Genomic DNA, 21,815 nt, shown 5'->3' on the forward strand with positions numbered 1-21,815 from the left:
GCCTTGAAGTACTTGGTATGCAGATCAGATATCATCCTGCCTGCCTTGGCGACTTCCTCTCAGAAAGGACCTTCTTACACAAGGATCTCAAAGCGCTAAATTTGATGGCATGGTGATTGAATGCCTAATCCTGTCCCAAAGAGGGTTAGCTGATCAAGTTATTGATACTCTAATTTAGGCAAGAAAACCAGGCACATATATCAGAAAGGAAAACCTCTCTTTCCTGGTGTGAAGCTAAAGAATACTGCTTGAATTCCTTTTTAATTCCTAGAGTGCTACAGTTCATACATTCTGGAAAAAGGCTCATCAGCTAGTTCTCCTAAAGGGACAGTTTACACCAATTTCATATAACTGCATGTAATAGACGCTACTATAAATAATAATATGCACAGATACTGATATAAAAATCCAGTATAAAACCATTAAAAAACTTACTTAGAAGCTCCCAGTTTAGCTCTGTTGAAAATGTAGCTGGGACACCCACTGTTAGCAGACACTCCCCTCCCCATTCCTCTGCATATGAAGACTCTTTACACAAACAGGAGCAAGCTGGAGTAGGTATACATCAGTATTCTCCTAAAACTTTGGGGCTTGGTTAGGAGCCTGAAAATCAGCACAATGCTATTTAAAAATAAGCAAAACTATAAATTTAAAACAAAAAAAAACTGTATAGGCTATATAAATGGATCATCTACAAAACATTTATGCAAAGAAAAATCTAGTGTGTAATGTCCCTTTAAGGGTCAGATATCTGCTTTGACCGTTTTTTAAACCAGCTATTCCACCATAGAATCTCAATCTTGTTTTAAGGGTCATCCAGACTCATCCTTTGACCCTATGCATGGTCTTGAAATTCAATTGTCTTGGAATGTTATATTCCTCTTAACCATTTCATCAGCCAAGAAAGTGTATGAGCTTTCAGCATTATCCTGTGAGCCTCGTTATTTGATTTTTTATCAGCATAAAGTGGTACTTAAAACAAACTACTTTTTTCCTTAGCTAGTATCTTCAGATAACATTAATCAGCAAATTGTGGTTCCATCATTATATCCAGCTCCCAATAATTCTAAGGAGTGACTTGTTCACTACCTAGATGTTCTGAGAGCTTTAACATTTTACCTTGAAGCTACAAAGGATATTTAAAAATTCCTCTTCTTTTTTTTTTTTTTCCTTCCATTTTTCTGGATCTCACAAGGACCAGAAAGTTACATTAATTACCTTAGCCTCTTGTTTAAGGCCTTTAATCACAAGGCGTACTTTGTGGCAGGAAAGACTACCCCGGAGCGCATTACTGCTCATTTAGCTAGAGCAGTTGTCACATGTTGGGCCTTCAGAATTTTTACTCGCCATTGGCGACCGGACCGGTCTATTCATATGCCCTGCATTGCCTAATAAATTTTATTGATATTCTATTATTATCCACTAAATACTAATCTTTGGATATCCATGTCTCGAACAGAACAACGCAGTCTTAAGCTACAGAAGGTGCGTGCCCTTGTACAAATTAATTTTCTTCCTTTTGTGGCTCAATGCATCGAAGTCATAGATGTCATGATAAAAAAGCGCCTTCAGGTGCAGTTCCTTTTGTCAGATACCATCTATAACCTCTTTAATTGAGCCTGTTGCTTATGGAACGAAGGTTACAAAGATCTGTCTCCGATGATTCTACTTGCAGTCCCTGACATGGTGGCAGACTCACATCCCAGGAGTGAACAATTGAGAATTGGACTTTCTTAGTTGCCAGTACCTTCACCTGGGACAATGGTCTCTTAATCAAGAGGTATTCGACCAGATAGTGAGAAAAATAAGTTTCCCCCGGTATTGTGCCAGGTCTTGAGATCCTCAGGGTTTCCTTGTAAATGGCTTAGTAGTACCCTGTTTGCTCAATCTCATGTACATCTTTCCTTCATTTTTGTTGCTTTCAAGGGTGATAACAAGGATCAAACAGGAACAAGCTTCAGTAATTCTGATTGCTCCGGTGTGGCCTTGAAGTACTTGGTATGCAGATCAGATATCATCCTGCCTGCCTTGGCGACTTCCTCTCAGAAAGGACCTTCTTACACAAGGATCTCAAAGCGCTAAATTTGATGGCATGGTGATTGAATGCCTAATCCTGTCCCAAAGAGGGTTAGCTGATCAAGTTATTGATACTCTAATTTAGGCAAGAAAACCAGGCGCATATATCAGAAAGGAAAACCTCTCTTTCCTGGTGTGAAGCTAAAGAATACTGCTTGAATTCCTTTTTAATTCCTAGAGTGCTACAGTTCATACATTCTGGAAAAAGGCTCATCAGCTAGTTCTCCTAAAGGGACAGTTTACACCAATTTCATATAACTGCATGTAATAGACGCTACTATAAATAATAATATGCACAGATACTGATATAAAAATCCAGTATAAAACCATTAAAAAACTTACTTAGAAGCTCCCAGTTTAGCTCTGTTGAAAATGTAGCTGGGACACCCACTGTTAGCAGACACCCCCCTCCCCATTCCTCTGCATATGAAGACTCTTTACACAAACAGGAGCAAGCTGGAGTAGGTATACATCAGTATTCTCCTAAAACTTTGGGGCTTGGTTAGGAGCCTGAAAATCAGCACAATGCTATTTAAAAATAAGCAAAACTATAAATTTAAAACAAAAAAAACTGTATAGGCTATATAAATGGATCATCTACAAAACATTTATGCAAAGAAAAATCTAGTGTGTAATGTCCCTTTAAGGGTCAGATATCTGCTTTGACCGTTTTTTAAACCAGCTATTCCACCATAGAATCTCAATCTTGTTTTAAGGGTCATCCAGACTCATCCTTTGACCCTATGCATGGTCTTGAAATTCAATTGTCTTGGAATGTTATATTCCTCTTAACCATTTCATCAGCCAAGAAAGTGTATGAGCTTTCAGCATTTTCCTGTGAGCCTCGTTATTTGATTTTTTATCAGCATAAAGTGGTACTTAAAACAAACTACTTTTTTCCTTAGCTAGTATCTTCAGATAACATTAATCAGGAAATTGTGGTTCCATCATTATATCCAGCTCCCAATAATTCTAAGGAGTGACTTGTTCACTACCTAGATGTTCTGAGAGCTTTAACATTTTACCTTGAAGCTACAAAGGATATTTAAAAATTCCTCTTCTTTTTTTTTTTTTTCCTTCCATTTTTCTGGATCTCACAAGGACCAGAAAGTTACATTAATTACCTTAGCCTCTTGTTTAAGGCCTTTAATCACAAGGCGTACTTTGTGGCAGGAAAGACTACCCCGGAGCGCATTACTGCTCATTTAGCTAGAGCAGTTGTCACATGTTGGGCCTTCAGGAATAAAGCATCCATTGACCAAATTTGTAAAGCGGCTACTTAGTCTTCCTTATAAACTTTTTCTAAATTTTATCAATTTGACACATTTGCCTCTTCAGAGGCTGCTTTTGGCAGGAAAGTGTTGCAGGAATCGGTGCCTGTTCAGTAACATACCTGCCTTAACTGTTTTCCCACCCTTTTTCATGGTGGTCTTGTGGACTTCACTGTTGGGTATAGGATGCCACATGTGATGGCTTGTGGACCCTCACTATTTTATGAAAAATGACAAATTGTATAGTTACCTGATAAATTAGTTTCTTTAATGATGGTAAGAGTCCACAAGACCCTGCCTTGTTTTTTTGTCCAGTTGGCAGCAGTACCGGTTTGCACTTCAATTGCCCTGCTTTATTTTTCCTGGTTTTCTGTTTTACACCTTTCTCTTTGCCACATGTATGCCTACATTGTACAGGGTAGGGGGAGGGATTAAAAGATTTGATATCTCGGGTGTTTTTGCCTCCTCCTAGTGTAATTGTACAGGGTAGGGGGAGGGATTAAAAGATTTGATATCTCGGGTGTTTTTGCCTCCTCCTAGTGTAATTGTTATTCAATCCACCATGTGATGGCTCTGGACTCTCACCATCATGAAAAAAATAATTTATCAGGTAAGCATAATTTTTTTACTCTCAAAATTTGAACAACCAATACTATTTTAAAAAAATCTGCATATAATTATCAGGCTAAACATTGCTTTAAATAAATAATTCTATATGAATTACGGGAGTTTGTTATGTTAGGCATTCCCTTGGTATTCATGAAAGTGGTAATTTTGCTGTACAGTAGCTGTCTAAACAATAAATATGTAGTGAATATCCTAAAACTGGTGAGATGCTTTTAGGGGGGCACAAAATAAATTCTTGCACCAGGGCCCTGTAGACATTAGGTCCAACCACTGATTTTTACTATGCGATGCCGTGCATTGCATTAAATATTTATGTACTTAAAAAAATATATAAAATAAATTAAAAACCAACATTTAATTAAATAATTAAATAATTAGTAAATATATTAAATTAATACACAGTCGAGGAATATATATATATTTTTTTACTTATTAGTACTGCTTAGGTCCAGTTTCACATATTGCAATGTATTTCATATTTTTTTTAAAAATGATTAGCCCAACAGTGGATGATTCACTGCTGGGCTAATCTTTTTTTAAAAAAAATATAAAATAAAATGATTTATTTGTTTTTTGGGATGTTGGAGTGGAGAGCGAAATTGAATGCGCGGGGGGGGGGGCAAGAAAATGTTTGCCCAGGGTCCAGTCAATATTAAAGACGGCCCTGCCTGCAGGTTAAGTTTCCAGGACAGCTTGTGATCGTTATAATTGCGTTTGAGTACCTCATTTTACAGTAAATGTTGCCAGAAATATGAAGTTTCTAACTAAGAAATAAATGACTATTTGTATATCTGTTCTTTGTAAATTCTTGCAACTGACGAAGGTCCATATTGACCTATGTATTTTGCTAAATATCAATAGCTGAAAAAGGATCTAGTACTGAGGCAGCAAGAGGTTGATTAAAGTGAATGTAAATTATAAGGTTTTTAATCTACACTACCAATTCTCAATAAACTTATCATTGAAACCGCAATTTTTGTTTTCTTAAAAATTCATTTTATCATATTATAATTTATTTTACAACTTATCTCTGTTTTGAAGGATAACTCCTCCCATCCTGGACTTCCTGTATTCTGACTACGTTGCGTATAGAGCTGTCCCGCCTGCTCTATTACGTAGTCCTTAAGCGCGCTCACGACGAGAACTCAATTTGCGCATGCGTTTTAAAATGATGGCTAATATGCGCATGTGTTCCCTGATCCATTGAGAATCGTTATCGGCAAAGAAGATTACATTGCGCCTGCGTGTTTTCGCCGTATCTAACAAAAAGATATTGTTAGCTTTCAATCACATTTCAATTTTAATTCCCAATAGTTATTTCTTAAAAAAGTATCAGGAAATCGGTCGGATCGATACTTACTTTCCTCTATCCGTGATCGCTAATGCAAATTAGGTAGTAAATGCTTAGCGCATGCGCTAGATGTGGACACTCATTGCTTGTCAATCATGAATCAGAAGGGAACGCATGCGCAGTTACATCACGTGACATAGAATAAAAGGGGATGGACGCCACGTGGTGAAATAGACTATTCGTTTAAGGAACTGTCAATCACCTTAGAAATGTGGGACAAGATGGCGGGCGGAGGAATAAAGTAAGAAAAATATCGCTAAATACCTTTATATTCTGATTTGATATGCATTTATAAAAAAATGATGACTTAAACTAACCTTTATTTTTGGAGATTCACAACATGAGGATGAGAGGTGACCGTGAGTTTACATTCATTTTAAAACAGGGACGTTTTTATACAAAATAATGCATTTTGAAAGATGACCTTTTGTGTTATGACTTACAGTTTAATAAAGGTTGTCATCACTTTAACCTTTTTATTTATGTTCTATTTTTGCACAGGTGTTCCGCAAATACAGCGAACTTGAAGAGTTTTATCAGAAGATTACTGCTCATTATCCCAACGTTTCTTTGCCACCTTTTCCAAGAAAGGTTTTATTTGTCGGAGAATCTGATATCCGAGAGCGAAGAGCAGCATTCAATGAACTCGTGAAATCTATTTCAAAGGAGAAAGAACTAGCGAGCTGTCCAGAGCTGTTGGAATTTCTAGGTAATTGGTTCTGTTTTGTGTGTTTTTCATATTTACAGATTTTTAAAAGAAAAATTCGAAAAATCTCTTGGTTAACCTCTTAACAACGTTAGGACGGTCCATGCCGTCCTGAAAACACTGTGCCTTAACCACGTTAGGACCGGAAATTCTGTGGTCCCCACTACTATCCCCTGTAAAATGTACATGCTTGTATCTGATGCAGGCACTTGCCTGGCAACGCAGACAGCCCCCAGGAACCAATCAGCGCAATTGAGTCACGTGATTGCAGTGACAAGCAGTTACTGATACAATGTGACAGCCAATAACTAGAATCATTGTCTGTCTGCATTTCCCTCTCTCTTTCCTCAGTGTGATCTGAGGCGAGAGAGGCAGAGAGATCACGCCTACAAATTGTCCCAAACAGTTATATACATCTCCTAATAAAAAATAAAAAAAAACGTTGAGTGAAAAAAAAAATAACCCTTTAGATGCTGGTCACAGTGTTATTGCTGTGATCTCTCTGATCAGTAAGTGTAAATTGTTGAGTTGGTTGAGGGAGTTAGCTTTTAAAATGTGTTTTTTTAAATAATGAACCCTTTCACTGCTGTTTAAATTAATTTGTCAAATTTCTGTGTAAACTGATATTGGCAGGCCCCATATTTGACCCTGTAACTTCCAGAAACCCAAATATAACCAGTACATAGGGGGTATTGCTATGCTCATGGAACATTGCAGAATTCAAATATGGGTGTTTTATTGCAGTAATTATGATACTCACAATAAAAATGTGTGCGCATGTTTGGAAAAAATATTTCTTAATTCCTCACACTTTTATTAATATTAAATTATAGTTCTTATATACATTTCTCCAACATAGGTGTGTCCGGTCCACGGCGTCATCCTTACTTGTGGGATATTCTCTTCCCCAACAGGAAATGGCAAAGAGCCCAGCAAAGCTGGTCACATGATCCCTCCTAGGCTCCGCCTACCCCAGTCATTCTCTTTGCCGTTGTACAGGCAACATCTCCACGGAGATGGCTTAGAGTTTTTTAGTGTTTAACTGTAGTTTTTCATTATTCAATCAAGAGTTTGTTATTTTCAAATAGTGCTGGTACGTACTATTTACTCAGAAACAGAAAAGAGATGAAGAATTCTGTTTGTATGAGGAAAATGATTTTAGCAACCGTAACTAAAATCCATGGCTGTTCCACACAGGACTGTTGAGAGCAATTAACTTCAGTTGGGGGAACAGTTTGCAGTCCTTTGCTGCTTGAGGTATGACACATTCTAACAAGACGATGTAATGCTGGAAGCTGTCATTTTCCCTATGGGATCCGGTAAGCCATGTTTATTACGATTGTAAATAAGGGCTTCACAAGGGCTTATTTAGACTGTAGACATTTTTTGGGCTAAATCGATTGATATTAACACTTATTTAGCCTTGAGGAATCATTTATTCTGGGTATTTTGATATAATAATATCGGCAGCCACTGTTTTAGACACCTTATTCTTTAGGGGCTTTCCCAAAGCATAGGCAGAGTCTCATTTTCGCGCCGGTGTTGCGCACTTGTTTTTGAGAGGCATGGCATGCAGTCGCATGTGAGAGGAGCTCTGATACTTATAAAAGACTTCTGAAGGCGTCATTTGGTATCGTATTCCCCTTTGGGTTTGGTTGGGTCTCAGCAAAGCAGATACCAGGGACTGTAAAGGGGTTAAAGCTTAAAACGGCTCCGGTTCCGTTATTTTAAGGGTTAAAGCTTCCAAAATTGGTGTGCAATATTTTCAAGGCTTTAAGACACTGTGGTGAAAGTTTGGTGAATTTTGAACAATTCCTTCATGTTTTTTCGCAATTGCAGTAATAAAGTGTGTTCAGTTTAAAATTTAAAGTGACAGTAACGGTTTTATTTCAAAACGTTTTTTGTACTTTCTTATCAAGTTTATGCCTGTTTAACATGTCTGAACTACCAGATAGACTGTGTTCTGAATGTGGGGAAGCCAGAATTCCTATTCATTTAAATAAATGTGATTTATGTGATAATGACAATGATGCCCAAGATGATTCCTCAAGTGAGGGGAGTAAGCATGGTACTGCATCATTCCCTCCTTCGTCTACACGAGTCTTGCCCACTCAGGAGGCCCCTAGTACATCTAGCGCGCCAATACTCCTTACTATGCATCAATTAACGGCTGTAATGGATAATTCTGTCAAAAACATTTTAGCCAAAATGAACCCTTGTCAGCGTAAGCGTGGATGCTCTGTTTTAGTTACTGAAGAGCATGACGACGCTGATATTAATATCTCTAAAGGGCCCCTAACCCAATCTGAGGGGGCCAGGGAGGTTTTGTCTGAGGGAGAAATTACTGATTTAGGGAACATTTCTCAGCAGGCTGAATCTGATGTGATTACTTTTAAATTTAAATTGGAACATCTCCGCATTTTGCTTAAGGAGGTATTATCCACTCTGGATGATTGTGAAAATTTGGTCATCCCAGAGAAACTATGTAAAATGGACAAGTTCCTAGAGGTGCCGGGGCTCCCAGAAGCTTTTCCTATACCCAAGCGGGTGGCGGACATTGTTAATAAAGAATGGGAAAGGCCCGGTATTCCTTTCGTCCCTCCCCCCATATTTAAAAAATTGTTTCCTATGGTCGACCCCAGAAAGGACTTATGGCAGTCAGTCCCCAAGGTCGAGGGAGCGGTTTCTACTTTAAACAAACGCACCACTATTCCCATAGAGGATAGTTGTGCTTTCAAAGATCCTATGGATAAAAAATTAGAAGGTTTGCTTAAAAAGATGTTTGTTCAGCAGGGTTACCTTCTACAACCCATTTCATGCATTGTCCCTGTCACTACAGCCGCATATTTCTGGTTTGATGAACTGATTAAGGTGCTCGATAGTGACTCTCCTCCTTATGAGGAGATTATGGACAGAGTCAATGCTCTCAAATTGGCTAATTCTTTCACTCTAGACGCCTCTTTGCAATTGGCTAAGTTAGCGGCTAAGAATTCTGGGTTTGCTATTGTGGCGCGCAGAGCGCTTTGGTTGAAATCTTGGTCGGCTGATGCGTCTTCCAAGAACAAGCTACTAAACATTCCTTTCAAGGGGAAAACGCTGTTTGGTCCTGACTTGAAAGAGATTATCTCTGATATCACTGGGGGTAAGGGCCATGCCCTTCCTCAGGATCGGCCTTTCAAGGCAAAAAATAGACCTAATTTTCGTCCCTTTCGTAAAAACGGACCAGCCCAAGGTGCTACGTCCTCTAAGCAAGAGGGTAATACTTCTCAGGCCAAGCCAGCTTGGAGACCAATGCAAGGCTGGAACAAGGGAAAGCAGGCCAAGAAACCTGCCACTGCTACCAAGACAGCATGAAATATCGGCCCCCGATCCGGGACCGGATCTGGTGGGGGGCAGACTCTCTCTCTTCGCTCAGGCTTGGGCAAGAGATGTTCTGGATCCTTGGGCGCTAGAAATAGTCTCCCAGGGTTATCTTCTGGAATTCAAGGGACTTCCCCCAAGGGGGAGGTTCCACAGGTCTCAGTTGTCTTCAGACCACATAAAAAGACAGGCGTTCTTACATTGTGTAGAAGACCTGTTAAAAATGGGAGTGATTCATCCTGTTCCATTGAGAGAACAAGGGATGGGGTTCTACTCCAATCTGTTCATAGTTCCCAAAAAAGAGGGAACGTTCAGACCAATCCTAGATCTCAAGATCTTAAACAAATTTCTCAAGGTCCCATCGTTCAAGATGGAAACCATTCGAACTATCCTTCCTTCCATCCAGGAAGGTCAATTCATGACCACGGTGGATTTAAAGGATGCGTATCTACATATTCCTATCCACAAGGAACATCATCGGTTCCTAAGGTTTGCATTCCTGGACAAACATTACCAGTTCGTGGCGCTTCCTTTCGGATTAGCCACTGCTCCAAGGATTTTCACAAAGGTACTAGGGTCCCTTCTAGCTGTGCTAAGACCAAGGGGCATTGCAGTAGTACCTTACCTGGACGACATTCTGATTCAAGCGTCGTCCCTCCCTCGAGCAAAGGCTCACACGGACATCGTCCTGGCCTTTCTCAGATCGCACGGCTGGAAAGTGAACGTGGAAAAGAGTTCTCTATCCCCGTCAACAAGGGTTCCCTTCTTGGGAACAATTATAGACTCCTCAGAAATGAGGATTTTTCTAACAGAGGCCAGAAAGACAAAACTTCTGGACTCTTGTCGAATACTTCATTCCGTTCCTCTTCCTTCCGTAGCTCAGTGCATGGAAGTGATCGGGTTGATGGTAGCGGCAATGGACATAGTTCCTTTTGCGCGCATTCATCTAAGACCATTACAACTGTGCATGCTCAGTCAGTGGAATGGGGACTATACAGACTTGTCTCCAAAGATACAAGTAAATCAGAGGACCAGAGACTCACTCCGTTGGTGGCTGTCCCTGGACAACCTGTCACGAGGGATGACATTCCGCAGACCAGAGTGGGTCATTGTCACGACCGACGCCAGTCTGATGGGCTGGGGCGCGGTCTGGGGATCCCTGAAAGCTCAGGGTCTTTGGTCTCGGGAAGAATCTCTTCTACCGATAAATATTCTGGAACTGAGAGCGATATTCAATGCTCTCAAGGCTTGGCCTCAGCTAGCGAGGACCAAGTTCATACGGTTTCAATCAGACAACATGACGACTGTTGCGTACATCAACCATCAGGGGGGAACAAGGAGTTCCCTAGCGATGGAAGAAGTGACCAAGATTATTCTATGGGCGGAGTCTCACTCCTGCCACCTGTCTGCTATCCACATCCCGGGAGTGGAAAATTGGGAAGCGGATTTTCTGAGTCGTCAGACATTGCATCCGGGGGAGTGGGAACTCCATCCGGAAATCTTTGCCCAAGTCACTCAACTATGGGGCATTCCAGACATGGATCTGATGGCCTCTCGTCAGAACTTCAAAGTTCCTTGCTACGGGTCCAGATCCAGGGATCCCAAGGCGGCTCTAGTGGATGCACTAGTAGCACCTTGGACCTTCAAACTAGCTTATGTGTTCCCGCCGTTTCCTCTCATCCCCAGGCTGGTAGCCAGGATCAATCAGGAGAGGGCGTCGGTGATCTTGATAGCTCCTGCGTGGCCACGCAGGACTTGGTATGCAGATCTGGTGAATATGTCATCGGCTCCACCTTGGAAGCTACCTTTGAGACGAGACCTTCTTGTTCAGGGTCCGTTCGAACATCCGAATCTGGTTTCACTCCAGCTGACTGCTTGGAGATTGAACGCTTGATTTTATCGAAGCGAGGTTTCTCAGATTCTGTTATCGATACTCTTGTTCAGGCCAGAAAGCCTGTAACTAGAAAGATTTACCACAAAATTTGGAAAAAATATATCTGTTGGTGTGAATCTAAAGGATTCCCTTGGGACAAGGTTAAGATTCCTAGGATTCTATCCTTCCTTCAAGAAGGATTGGAAAAAGGATTATCGGCAAGTTCCCTGAAGGGACAGATTTCTGCCTTGTCGGTGTTACTTCACAAAAAACTGGCAGCTGTGCCAGATGTTCAAGCCTTTGTTCAGGCTCTGGTTAGAATCAAGCCTGTTTACAAACCTTTGACTCCTCCTTGGAGTCTCAATTTAGTTCTTTCAGTTCTTCAGGGGGTTCCGTTTGAACCCTTACATTCCGTTGATATTAAGTTATTATCTTGGAAAGTTTTGTTTTTAGTTGCAATTTCTTCTGCTAGAAGAGTTTCAGAATTATCTGCTCTGCAGTGTTCTCCTCCTTATCTGGTGTTCCATGCAGATAAGGTGGTTTTACGTACTAAACCTGGTTTTCTTCCAAAAGTTGTTTCTAACAAAAACATTAACCAGGAGATTATCGTACCTTCTCTGTGTCCGAAACCAGTTTCAAAGAAGGAACGCTTGTTGCACAATTTGGATGTTGTTCGCGCTCTAAAATTCTATTTAGATGCTACAAAGGATTTTAGACAAACATCTTCCTTGTTTGTTGTTTATTCAGGTAAAAGGAGAGGTCAAAAAGCAACTTCTACCTCTCTCTCTTTTTGGATTAAAAGCATCATCAGATTGGCTTACGAGACTGCCGGACGGCAGCCTCCCGAAAGAATCACAGCTCATTCCACTAGGGCTGTGGCTTCCACATGGGCCTTCAAGAACGAGGCTTCTGTTGATCAGATATGTAGGGCAGCGACTTGGTCTTCACTGCACACTTTTACCAAATTTTACAAGTTTGATACTTTTGCTTCTTCTGAGGCTATTTTTGGGAGAAAGGTTTTGCAAGCCGTGGTGCCTTCCATTTAGGTGACCTGATTTGCTCCCTCCCTTCATCCGTGTCCTAAAGCTTTGGTATTGGTTCCCACAAGTAAGGATGACGCCGTGGACCGGACACACCTATGTTGGAGAAAACAGAATTTATGTTTACCTGATAAATTTCTTTCTCCAACGGTGTGTCCGGTCCACGGCCCGCCCTGGTTTTTTAATCAGGTCTGATAATTTATTTTCTTTAACTACAGTCACCACGGTACCATATGGTTTCTCCTATGCTATTATTCCTCCTTAACGTCGGTCGAATGACTGGGGTAGGCGGAGCCTAGGAGGGATCATGTGACCAGCTTTGCTGGGCTCTTTGCCATTTCCTGTTGGGGAAGAGAATATCCCACAAGTAAGGATGACGCCGTGGACCGGACACACCGTTGGAGAAAGAAATTTATCAGGTAAACATAAATTCTGTTTTTTGATGTCAAAAGAAAGTGCTGTTTGTCCTCTAAAAATAATATATGAGTGTGAAAGCAGTTTTGCAATAATTCATTAATAATTTTATACATTTCCAATGTTTTCACAAACTTGCCATTCAGTGTTCCGGACAATTGCATGCAGCATATCTAGGGATGCTCTTTAACAAACAATACTATGAGAATGAAGTAAGTTTGATAACATAGGTAAATTGGAAACGTTTTTCAAAATGATATCCTTTATTTGAATCACAAAAGACATTTGTGTTCCATATCCCTTTAAAAGGGACACGTAACTAAAAGTTTAATGGTGTACAATTAGGTTTGTCTTTATTAAAAACTTAAGACCATTTGTCAACAAAATTGCTCTGTAAGTGATTAATATTCAGCTGATCTTCCTACTTTCTTCTGTATGGTGAAAAACAAAGCAAAGAAACAACAAGCATCATCAGTTCACTCTTTGCTTTGCTGTGATTTTTGGAGATTTTGGCATAATCTATTTGCTGTGATCTAATGAGATTCCAGTTTTAACACCTTGAATTGAGAAGGAATATAATCCAATAATTCTTAAAAGAAAATTAAACACCTTTTGCTTTTGTGTAAAAATTGTACTGTACTTTGTTCCACACTCCCACTCTATAGAAAGGCCAAAAAGCTACAGGTGCTTAACCCCTTAACCCATTTGGAAATATGTATACGTCATACGGTACAAAGCTCATCGTACCGCATAAAGTATATATATATGTCGGAGCTGCAGGAAGCTCCAGCAGTCTCAGTTGTTAAATTACAGCCGAGAGCTGGAGTTTCTGTGCTCCAGGCATCTGCCTGCATATGGAACCGGAGCACGATCGGTCTGTTGGTGCCAGCAGGAGGTGTTGAAGGAAAATTGGATGGGTGGGCAGTCTAGCAGCGAATGGAGATGGAGGTATGAGGGAGTGAGATAGCCCTACACTGCAGAATATAAAAAGAAGGGAGAGGGAGGGATGGGGAGCTATACTAGAGAAAAACATGGGGGGGAGAGGGGGTGGGGGGACCACTGCTCTACAGAAAAAAAATTAAAGTAAGTTGCGCATCTGCAATTAGTGCCAAAAAGAAATGGCAAAGCCACGCATGTCTGCTATTTCTGAACAATGGGGATTCAAGAGAAGCTTTTACAACCATTTGTCATATGACTGCAGTAGTTGTGTGTTAATAATTTTAGTGAGTGACTCAAAGTTTGCGAAAAAGTTATTTTTATTTTGTTATATGATCGTATCTGGTGTCCAAATAGTTGCATCAGATATACCAAAATGGGCCTAGATCAATACCTTGGGTTGTCTACTTTAAAAATATATATATAGTTTTAATAGGTAAATTAAAAATTCAAAAGCTGTATTTCTGGTTAAACGGAGTAATAGCAAAAATGCTAAATATTCCCCGGTACTTTTTCTCTGAAATTCCTGGTAGCGAAGTGGCTAAAATTGAATATTACTCTCTAGAACTTTTCACTTAGCATTCAGGAAAAGCAGACCTACTTGTCTTATTTGTACTGACATTTTAATTTAATAAGTGTTGGTACTATTTCAGGAATAATAAAGCTTAAAGGGACATAAAGGCCAACATATTTTTTTTCATGATTCAGATAGAAATAAAATTTTGAACAACTTTCCAATTTACTTTTACTATCAAATTTTCTTTGTGTTCTTGTTATCCTTTGTTGAAAAGCAGGCATGTAAGTTCAGAATTGTGCACCTGTCTGCAGCACTATATGGCAGAAGTTTTGCAACAATGTTATACATTAGCAAGAGCACTAGATGGCACTATATCCTGTTATGTAGTGCTCAAGACGTGCACGCTACCTATCTAGATATCTCTTCAGCAAAGAATAACATGAGAACAAAGTGATAATAGAAGTAAATTGGAAACTTTTTTTAAACTGTATTATATGCATTTAAATGCAGACAGTTTAAATGCAGACAGTTTACCCAAAATGTACCCTATATGTAGCCACCAATCAGCAAGCGCTACACAGGTGCTTAATCTAAAATGGGCCAGCTAATTAGCTTACATTCAAATAAAGATACCAGGAGAACAAAGAAAAAAATCAGATTATCCTAATATAATGACGGAATAATCTAGATTTTATTAAAGAGACTGAGACGAGTATTTTGCTATTCTTTTCCTTTTGCTACTCAAATAGCATTTTTAAAGTATAACAGATAACAGGAAAAGAAACTGAAAAATTCAAAACATAACCAATGACAGGTAATAAATAATACAGTGGTCAGGTAGCACATGTCCAATCAGATAACACCAAAGCCAAGGACCAGCGGCCAATCACAGGGTTGCTTTCAAATCCATACGGTTATTCAGCCAATCAGCATGGTGTTTGCATCTAATGAAGTCCTAATGACGTGTACGGACACTGCTTGAGTATCGTATTAGATGAGAGGGGTGTGTGTTAGAGAGCCAATTACGATGAAGGGATTGAATAGGTATATCCCTCAATGGACTGTCAAAACATGAATTATCAATACCCGATCAGAGTTACGATCTAGTCTATTGCTAAGTATCAGTCATGGTCATACTTTTAGATTAACATTTAAAATAAAGTAAATATAATGCCCATTGTGTTATATATTAAATAATGTAGATCGATCAATTCCCAGACTCGTTATATCCAGGTTTTGGCTGAGCTGTTCCCTTTATCTGTATCAAATAGACTACGGTACGTACAGATATAGAGTATGACATTGTTAGGTTATATAACACATGTTCACATGTTATAGCACGATCATAATTGAGATTTAAAGAATAAAATGACAGTAACAGAAATGTGATTATTAATCTCTCATATCCCATAACATAAATGGACAGATAAGTCCATAAGCGTCACTCTGTTCATGACAAATGACACTGTCATGATTACGTTGATACTTGTTGCTTATCATATTTATGAAAAGGCGGATTATGATATGTCATCACTATGTTCACTATGTATGACATAATTTAATGGAAGACTTTCTCAACAGAGAGAAGGACCGTAATGTTAATATAGACAAAACTTTTGCCAATTTCTCAGCAGAGGGGTATAACAAAGCAGAATTTGAAGACTGGGAATCAGGTCTCCAAACATTAGGAGAGTCACTTAGGAAACATACGAGGTCAGTATGGAATAAAAGTACATACGATACATATCTGGCCAAACATATCATTCCGAGAGGCTTAAGAGTGAGACTCTTCCCATCCTTCAGTTTTCATATTGAGAGCTATCGTGATAGATGGGAACAAGCACTAATAACATGCTCTGAAGTCCTTGTGGCGATCCTATCTGATTATGAAACAGAAATTGTCGAAGAATTAAGTAAGGAAATTTCAGAAATTACAGCTAAACTGACAAAATTTGAAACCTTAGATAATTTCAAAACTGCATACAAAAATTTACGTGACGAATTAGACGCTAAGGAAAGGGACATTATTAAAACTAAATGTTAGAAATTCAGTAGAGACATAAGGGACTTTGAGAAGGGTCAAATCTTTACCTGGGATGAAAGGAACCCCAGGCGCAGAAAGAACTATTTACCATCACAAAGTTATAAAGATGATGTATCCACATCAGAATACGAATCCTCAGCTACTGAGGAGGGAACCAAAGGCCCCTCTAATGGGAAATTACTAGTCCCCAGTGCCAGTGAGAGACTAGCAATTCTGTAAAAAAACGATGCAGAAAGCAAACCAAAAGCAAAGGAAAAAGGAGGGGAGGGAAGGTCAGAACGGAATCTGAGAAACAGTTCAAGATGGGGATACGGCAACAACGACAGGAGCAAAGAGGATTGGTCAAAGAGACCAATAACCTACAGATTATTAATCTCTCTAAGAAAAACCTGTCCCAACACCATATCAGTGTCCTCAGCAGAGGCTTATCCTTCTCACCCTCCAATAGTATAAACTTCTTTGAAATCATTAAAGACTATAAAGATTAAAGTTTACTTATATACTAGGAAAATCGCTCTTAATAAACTATATGCCAAGCATGACGATACCAATCTGGATGCACAAGCTGCAATGGACTTTGTGTCACTACTAGAAGAAAATTAAACTTTGAGTACAGATGATAATGGCTGGCAAAAAGGGTTAATTAAAAAATCAACGTATATGCCGCAAGTGTCAAATTTCCACAAATCAATATTTATTTGAAAGTAGTGAGTAGAGACATCCTTAACCTCCGAGATCGAAAGCTTGATAGTATGAGTAAACAAGAATCTAAAGCCTTGAATGACATACAAAAATGGAAGGATGTGGTGGTAAAAGCCTCAGATAAGGGAGGGAATGTGGTTTTATGGCCTACAGATATGTATCTTATTGAAGCCATGCGACAGCTGGGTGACCACAAATGTTAAAAACCTCTGTGGGCTAACCCTACTCCTGACTTTTTGGCAAGCCATAACAATCTAATTGAGAGAGCAAAACGAGATGATATACTTAGCACAAAAGAGCATAAATTTCCTACTGTTACCAATCCTAAAGTAGCAACATTCTACTTACTCCACAAAGTGCATAAAAACAAAAAATCTCCACCAGGGAGACCTATTGTTTCAGGGATTGGAAGCCTTTGTGAACAGGCCTCAAGATACATTGATCTGAGATTTCGAGATATAGTTCTTTCTCTACCCTCCTATACCAGGGATACTATGGATATCCTTTATAAAATTGATGGCATGTCCCTAGATAGTCAAACTTTCTTTGCCACATGTGATGTTGAATCCCTTTACACAGTGGTGTCACTAGGGTTGGTGTCACCCGGTGCTGTACGTTATGGTGTCACCCCCCTCCCCCCAGAAAGCAACACAAAAACACAGGCAAACACTCAGACACTTAAAAACACACTCAGATGCACACACAAACACTCGGAAACACACTCAGACACACGCACAAAAACACTCAGACACACGCACAAAAACACTCTGACACACACACAAAACCACTCGGGCACACACACAAACACTTAGACACACACACACAAAAGCAGTCAGACACACACACACAAAAACACTAAGACACACAAACACACACAAAACAACAGGGTAGGTATAAGATACAACGCTCAAATCTCAAATGCTGTTCCCAAAAGGTAAGTGTACCTCCTAACATCAAACCAAAATAGAAAAAGAACAAGGGGATATGGGAACGCGCTGTACAAAACAGCATATGAGAGGTAAAGAACTATATAAGGAATGTGGATTACACAAGAGTATAATAAAAAAGTTTATATTTGTTTATAATTGTATTACAATAAGCGATGCCGGCATCTGTTACAAAGTAAAATAGTACAATTAAAATAGGATAAGAATCAACATAAAATATAAAACATCAGTGTGTAGTGCTGTAAGTAACTATAAAAATAATAATATGTTGCAAAGTAACACAATGTTAAAATTTAAACAGAGTCAATGTTACCGTCCTTTCACAATCAGGCCAGTGATTAGAGTGTCTGATCCAGCTGTTTATATGAATGACTTGGAAAATTCCCTCTGCGTTGTTTTTAAAACAGCGAAAAACTTGCAAGAATCTTCTGGCTTGTATCCAATGACTGTGAGTTAAATTTCAAAGACACATTCACAGCCGTATTTGCGGGATGTCCCGTGCTGTGGACCGGTTCCGGTCAGGAGGTCAAAGTGAAGTAAAAATGAATCAGACTGCTTTTAACAAATGTGGGTCATGGGTGGGAATTACGCATATAGAGTCAATTCATATATTAAAGAGGCTCAATGCACCGCACGTACCGCATATGTAAGTCAAGCAGTTGTATTGCAAGTAAAGTTTGTAACAGCGTCCATATTATTCAGATTCCAGTGCTGGACAGAAGAAAGTAGATCATGAGTATGATGGTATTTCCAGGAAAAAACAACTCTGTGAATTAGAGTTGGTCTCAACCACCTTACCTACTACTTAATTTCGCAAGTTATGAGCAAATTTCTACGCGTTTCAGCCTAGTCAGGCCTTTATCAAGATGCTCATTATGGTCTTTCATGAATTTAAATACACTGTGGTTCTCTGTGATTGGATCAGAGAGGGTCATGGGATTAGATGAGAGAAAGTCATGTGATTAGATGAGAGAAAGTCATATGACTGGGTTTTACCATGATTTTTCACAGTTTAATCAACATTCGTTATATGTTTATAAATACCTCAACATTTTGTTCTATTTTGATGAATGTTAGAACTAATGAGGATTGGAGTAAAAGCATTTAGATTGTGCAGTAGATCTATATACCAGAGATAATACAAAAAATTGTACATGAAATATTTCCATGAAAGATTATGGAAAAATATGAAAAAAAAATATATATATATATAAAAACCACTAGCAGTACGTATTTGCAACAAAAAACTTTTTTAGTGGTGATTAAGTCGTGAGTATGGTTAACTCTAAAAAATATTGAAGTGAAATACTATAGAAATATGATAATATCAAAAACACATCCTTATTTGGAAGACATATCTTTTTTTGAGAAACATATCCTTTTTTGAAAGACATATCTTTTTTTGAAAGACATATCTTTTTTTGAAAAACATCTTTTTTTGAAAAACTTATCTTTTTTTGAAAAACTTATCTTTTTTTGAAAAACATGTTGTTTTTTGAAAAACATGTCGTTTTTTGAAAAACATCTTTTTTTGAAAAACATGTCGTTTTTTGAAAAACATATCGTTTTTTGAAAGACATATCGTTTTTTGAAAGACATGTCGTTTTTTGAAAAACATCGTTTTTTGAAAACATATCTTTTTTTAAAAAACATCTTTTTTTGAAAGACATATCGTTTTTTGAAAGACATTTCGTTTTTTTGAAAGACATATCTTTTTTTGAAAGTCAGATCTTTTTTAGGAGTTACATCTTTTTTTGATTGTTAAATCTTTTTTTGAAAGGCATGTCATTTATTAAGGTACTTTGAAGTCTAGATTATAAAATTGAGGTCTAATTCAGAATTAAGGCCATACGGGTGAAGACTTTTATAGTATAAATTCCGCTTCTTTCTTGGTGAGGAGTGTGTTCATATTTCCTCCTCTATTGCCTAAATTCATCTTTTTAATTCCCCAGAATTTAAAATGTTTCAGGTTACTAGAATGTTTCTCTTTAAAATGTGCATAAAGATTAGTGTCAACAGATTCGTGTTCAATTTTTAATATGTGTTCACGTATTCTGTCTTTTAACATTCTGCTCGTTTGTCCGAAGTAAAATAATTTACAAGAGCATTGAATGCAATAGATAATGTTTTTGTCTGTACATCTAATCAGTTCTCTAATTTTAGTGAACTGACCCGTCGTAGTGGACTTAATTTCTTTTATTTTTGAGCTATATTTGCAGGATTTGCATGAATTGCACGGGTAGAAACCAACAAGTGCTTCACCTTCGAGATCTCTATCATTTTTTGTTTTATTCTTTTTGAATTTGCTAGGTGAAAGCCAATTCTTTAGATTTTTTGTTTTTTTAAAGATAACATCCGGACGTTTTTTTTTGTTTTTTTTTCCAAAAGATTTTTTATTGAAGTTTCAAAAGATACAAAGAATACAAAATACAACATTTGCCCAATCATGAGATGAACATTAGAATACAACATCAAGATTGTGACACCTATTATATCTGTTAGATTAGTGGAGGAGTAACTGGCCTACAGGTCAAGTTAAGTCATATAGTTTATGGGCTCAGAGAAATATACATAACCATAATAATAGAGTAAGGCTAGTCTTAACATGAAGAAACCTATGTTATGTCTAGGGAGGTGTCAAATACATGGTTGGGCGAACTGAAAGGAAACTTCATTTTATATTTTAGTAAATGTATTCTGGTCTCCACATCTCTAGGATGAATAAGATGAGCGTTTCTACAATGATGTGGGGAGTTAGCTTTTAACATGACCGCAAATAGGTCGTAGAACACTGGAAGGAAGAGGGATTACAGTGGACAAGAGCCACTCGAATAATGGGAGGGGGAGGGAAGGGAGGGGAGAAAGTAAGGGGGGGCGGAGCTCACTTTAATAGGGCTATAGTATGGGTTAGTTTATAAATCTATGTATGCCATATATGTATAATGCAGTGGCTAAAATGAGGAACTATGAGAGGCATTCCACGCACTATATGTGTCTGTGGGGCTAGGGCCCATATATCGTTGGAAGCTAGGGGGAGGGAGAGCAGAACATTCTATGTGTCCCTTAAGTGAAGTTGTGCTGTAGTTGGAGTGATGAGACATCATATATGACTGCATATAAAACTAGCAGATAAACAATTTCAACAAGTGCGGGAACATTAGACCATAAAACAAGAGGGTCAAACACAGTAGAATTCTGATAAAAAAAATAAACACTATAACAAACTGTGTATCTAGAAAATGAGGCCATTACAGTATACATAACAGACGGTATATATCTGCGATTGAAACCTTTATCCAACCTCAAGATCAAAGAGAAAGGCTATATACTGATAGTGCTTGAAGCATATATTAGCAGCGGGGTGGAGGGGAGGTATAATTATATCAGAATAATTAGTTCTACAATAAAAGGGGGATAGGTAATATAAAGTAATATAGGCCCAATAGAGAAATACAAAGATCTCCGCAAGAATAGATAATTAAATGTATCAGACAAAGAGGGACAATAACAACACATCTGGACATGTCTAGAGATGGTCAATAAATGGCGGGAATCATGGCTAGTGAGCGATATAATACCAAATGAAAAACCTATAATAATAATAGATAGTAACATTAACTTATGTATAATATTAGTGAAAAGACATAAAAGTATTAGCTAGAACTATGGGATTACTGGATTTCCTGACGAACAGGGGGATAAAGAAGAAATAAAAAATAAAAAAATACTATCACCAGACCATATAGTTATTTATAGACGGTCTGACGCTGTATATTCCAGAACTAGCATAGTAACATTACCATATGTATTGTAAAGTGAAATAGGTGTGTCAAACTTTTAAGGTAGAGGCTGTATCTAATCCCTATATGAGTGACCCCAAACCCATAGCTGGTGTATCATACATGGTGATAATAATATCTAAGAAGAGGTAGGTATCAGCAAAAATCAAGA

General features: G+C 38.4%; 1 protein-coding gene across 1 annotated transcript in view; it reads left to right on the forward strand.

Annotated features, from left to right (window-relative positions):
- Window positions 1-21,815, forward strand: part of HS1BP3 (HCLS1 binding protein 3) — a 529,390-nt gene that overhangs the window by 172,466 nt on the left and 335,109 nt on the right. Inside the window, exon 3 of the mRNA XM_053709642.1 lies at window positions 5,827-6,034. Within this exon, the coding sequence (XP_053565617.1) occupies window positions 5,827-6,034 (208 nt within the window). The remainder of the gene's footprint in view (window positions 1-5,826; window positions 6,035-21,815) is intronic.

This window comes from Bombina bombina, chromosome 4 (genome assembly GCF_027579735.1).
Source record: "Bombina bombina isolate aBomBom1 chromosome 4, aBomBom1.pri, whole genome shotgun sequence".
NCBI lineage: Eukaryota > Metazoa > Chordata > Amphibia > Anura > Bombinatoridae > Bombina > Bombina bombina.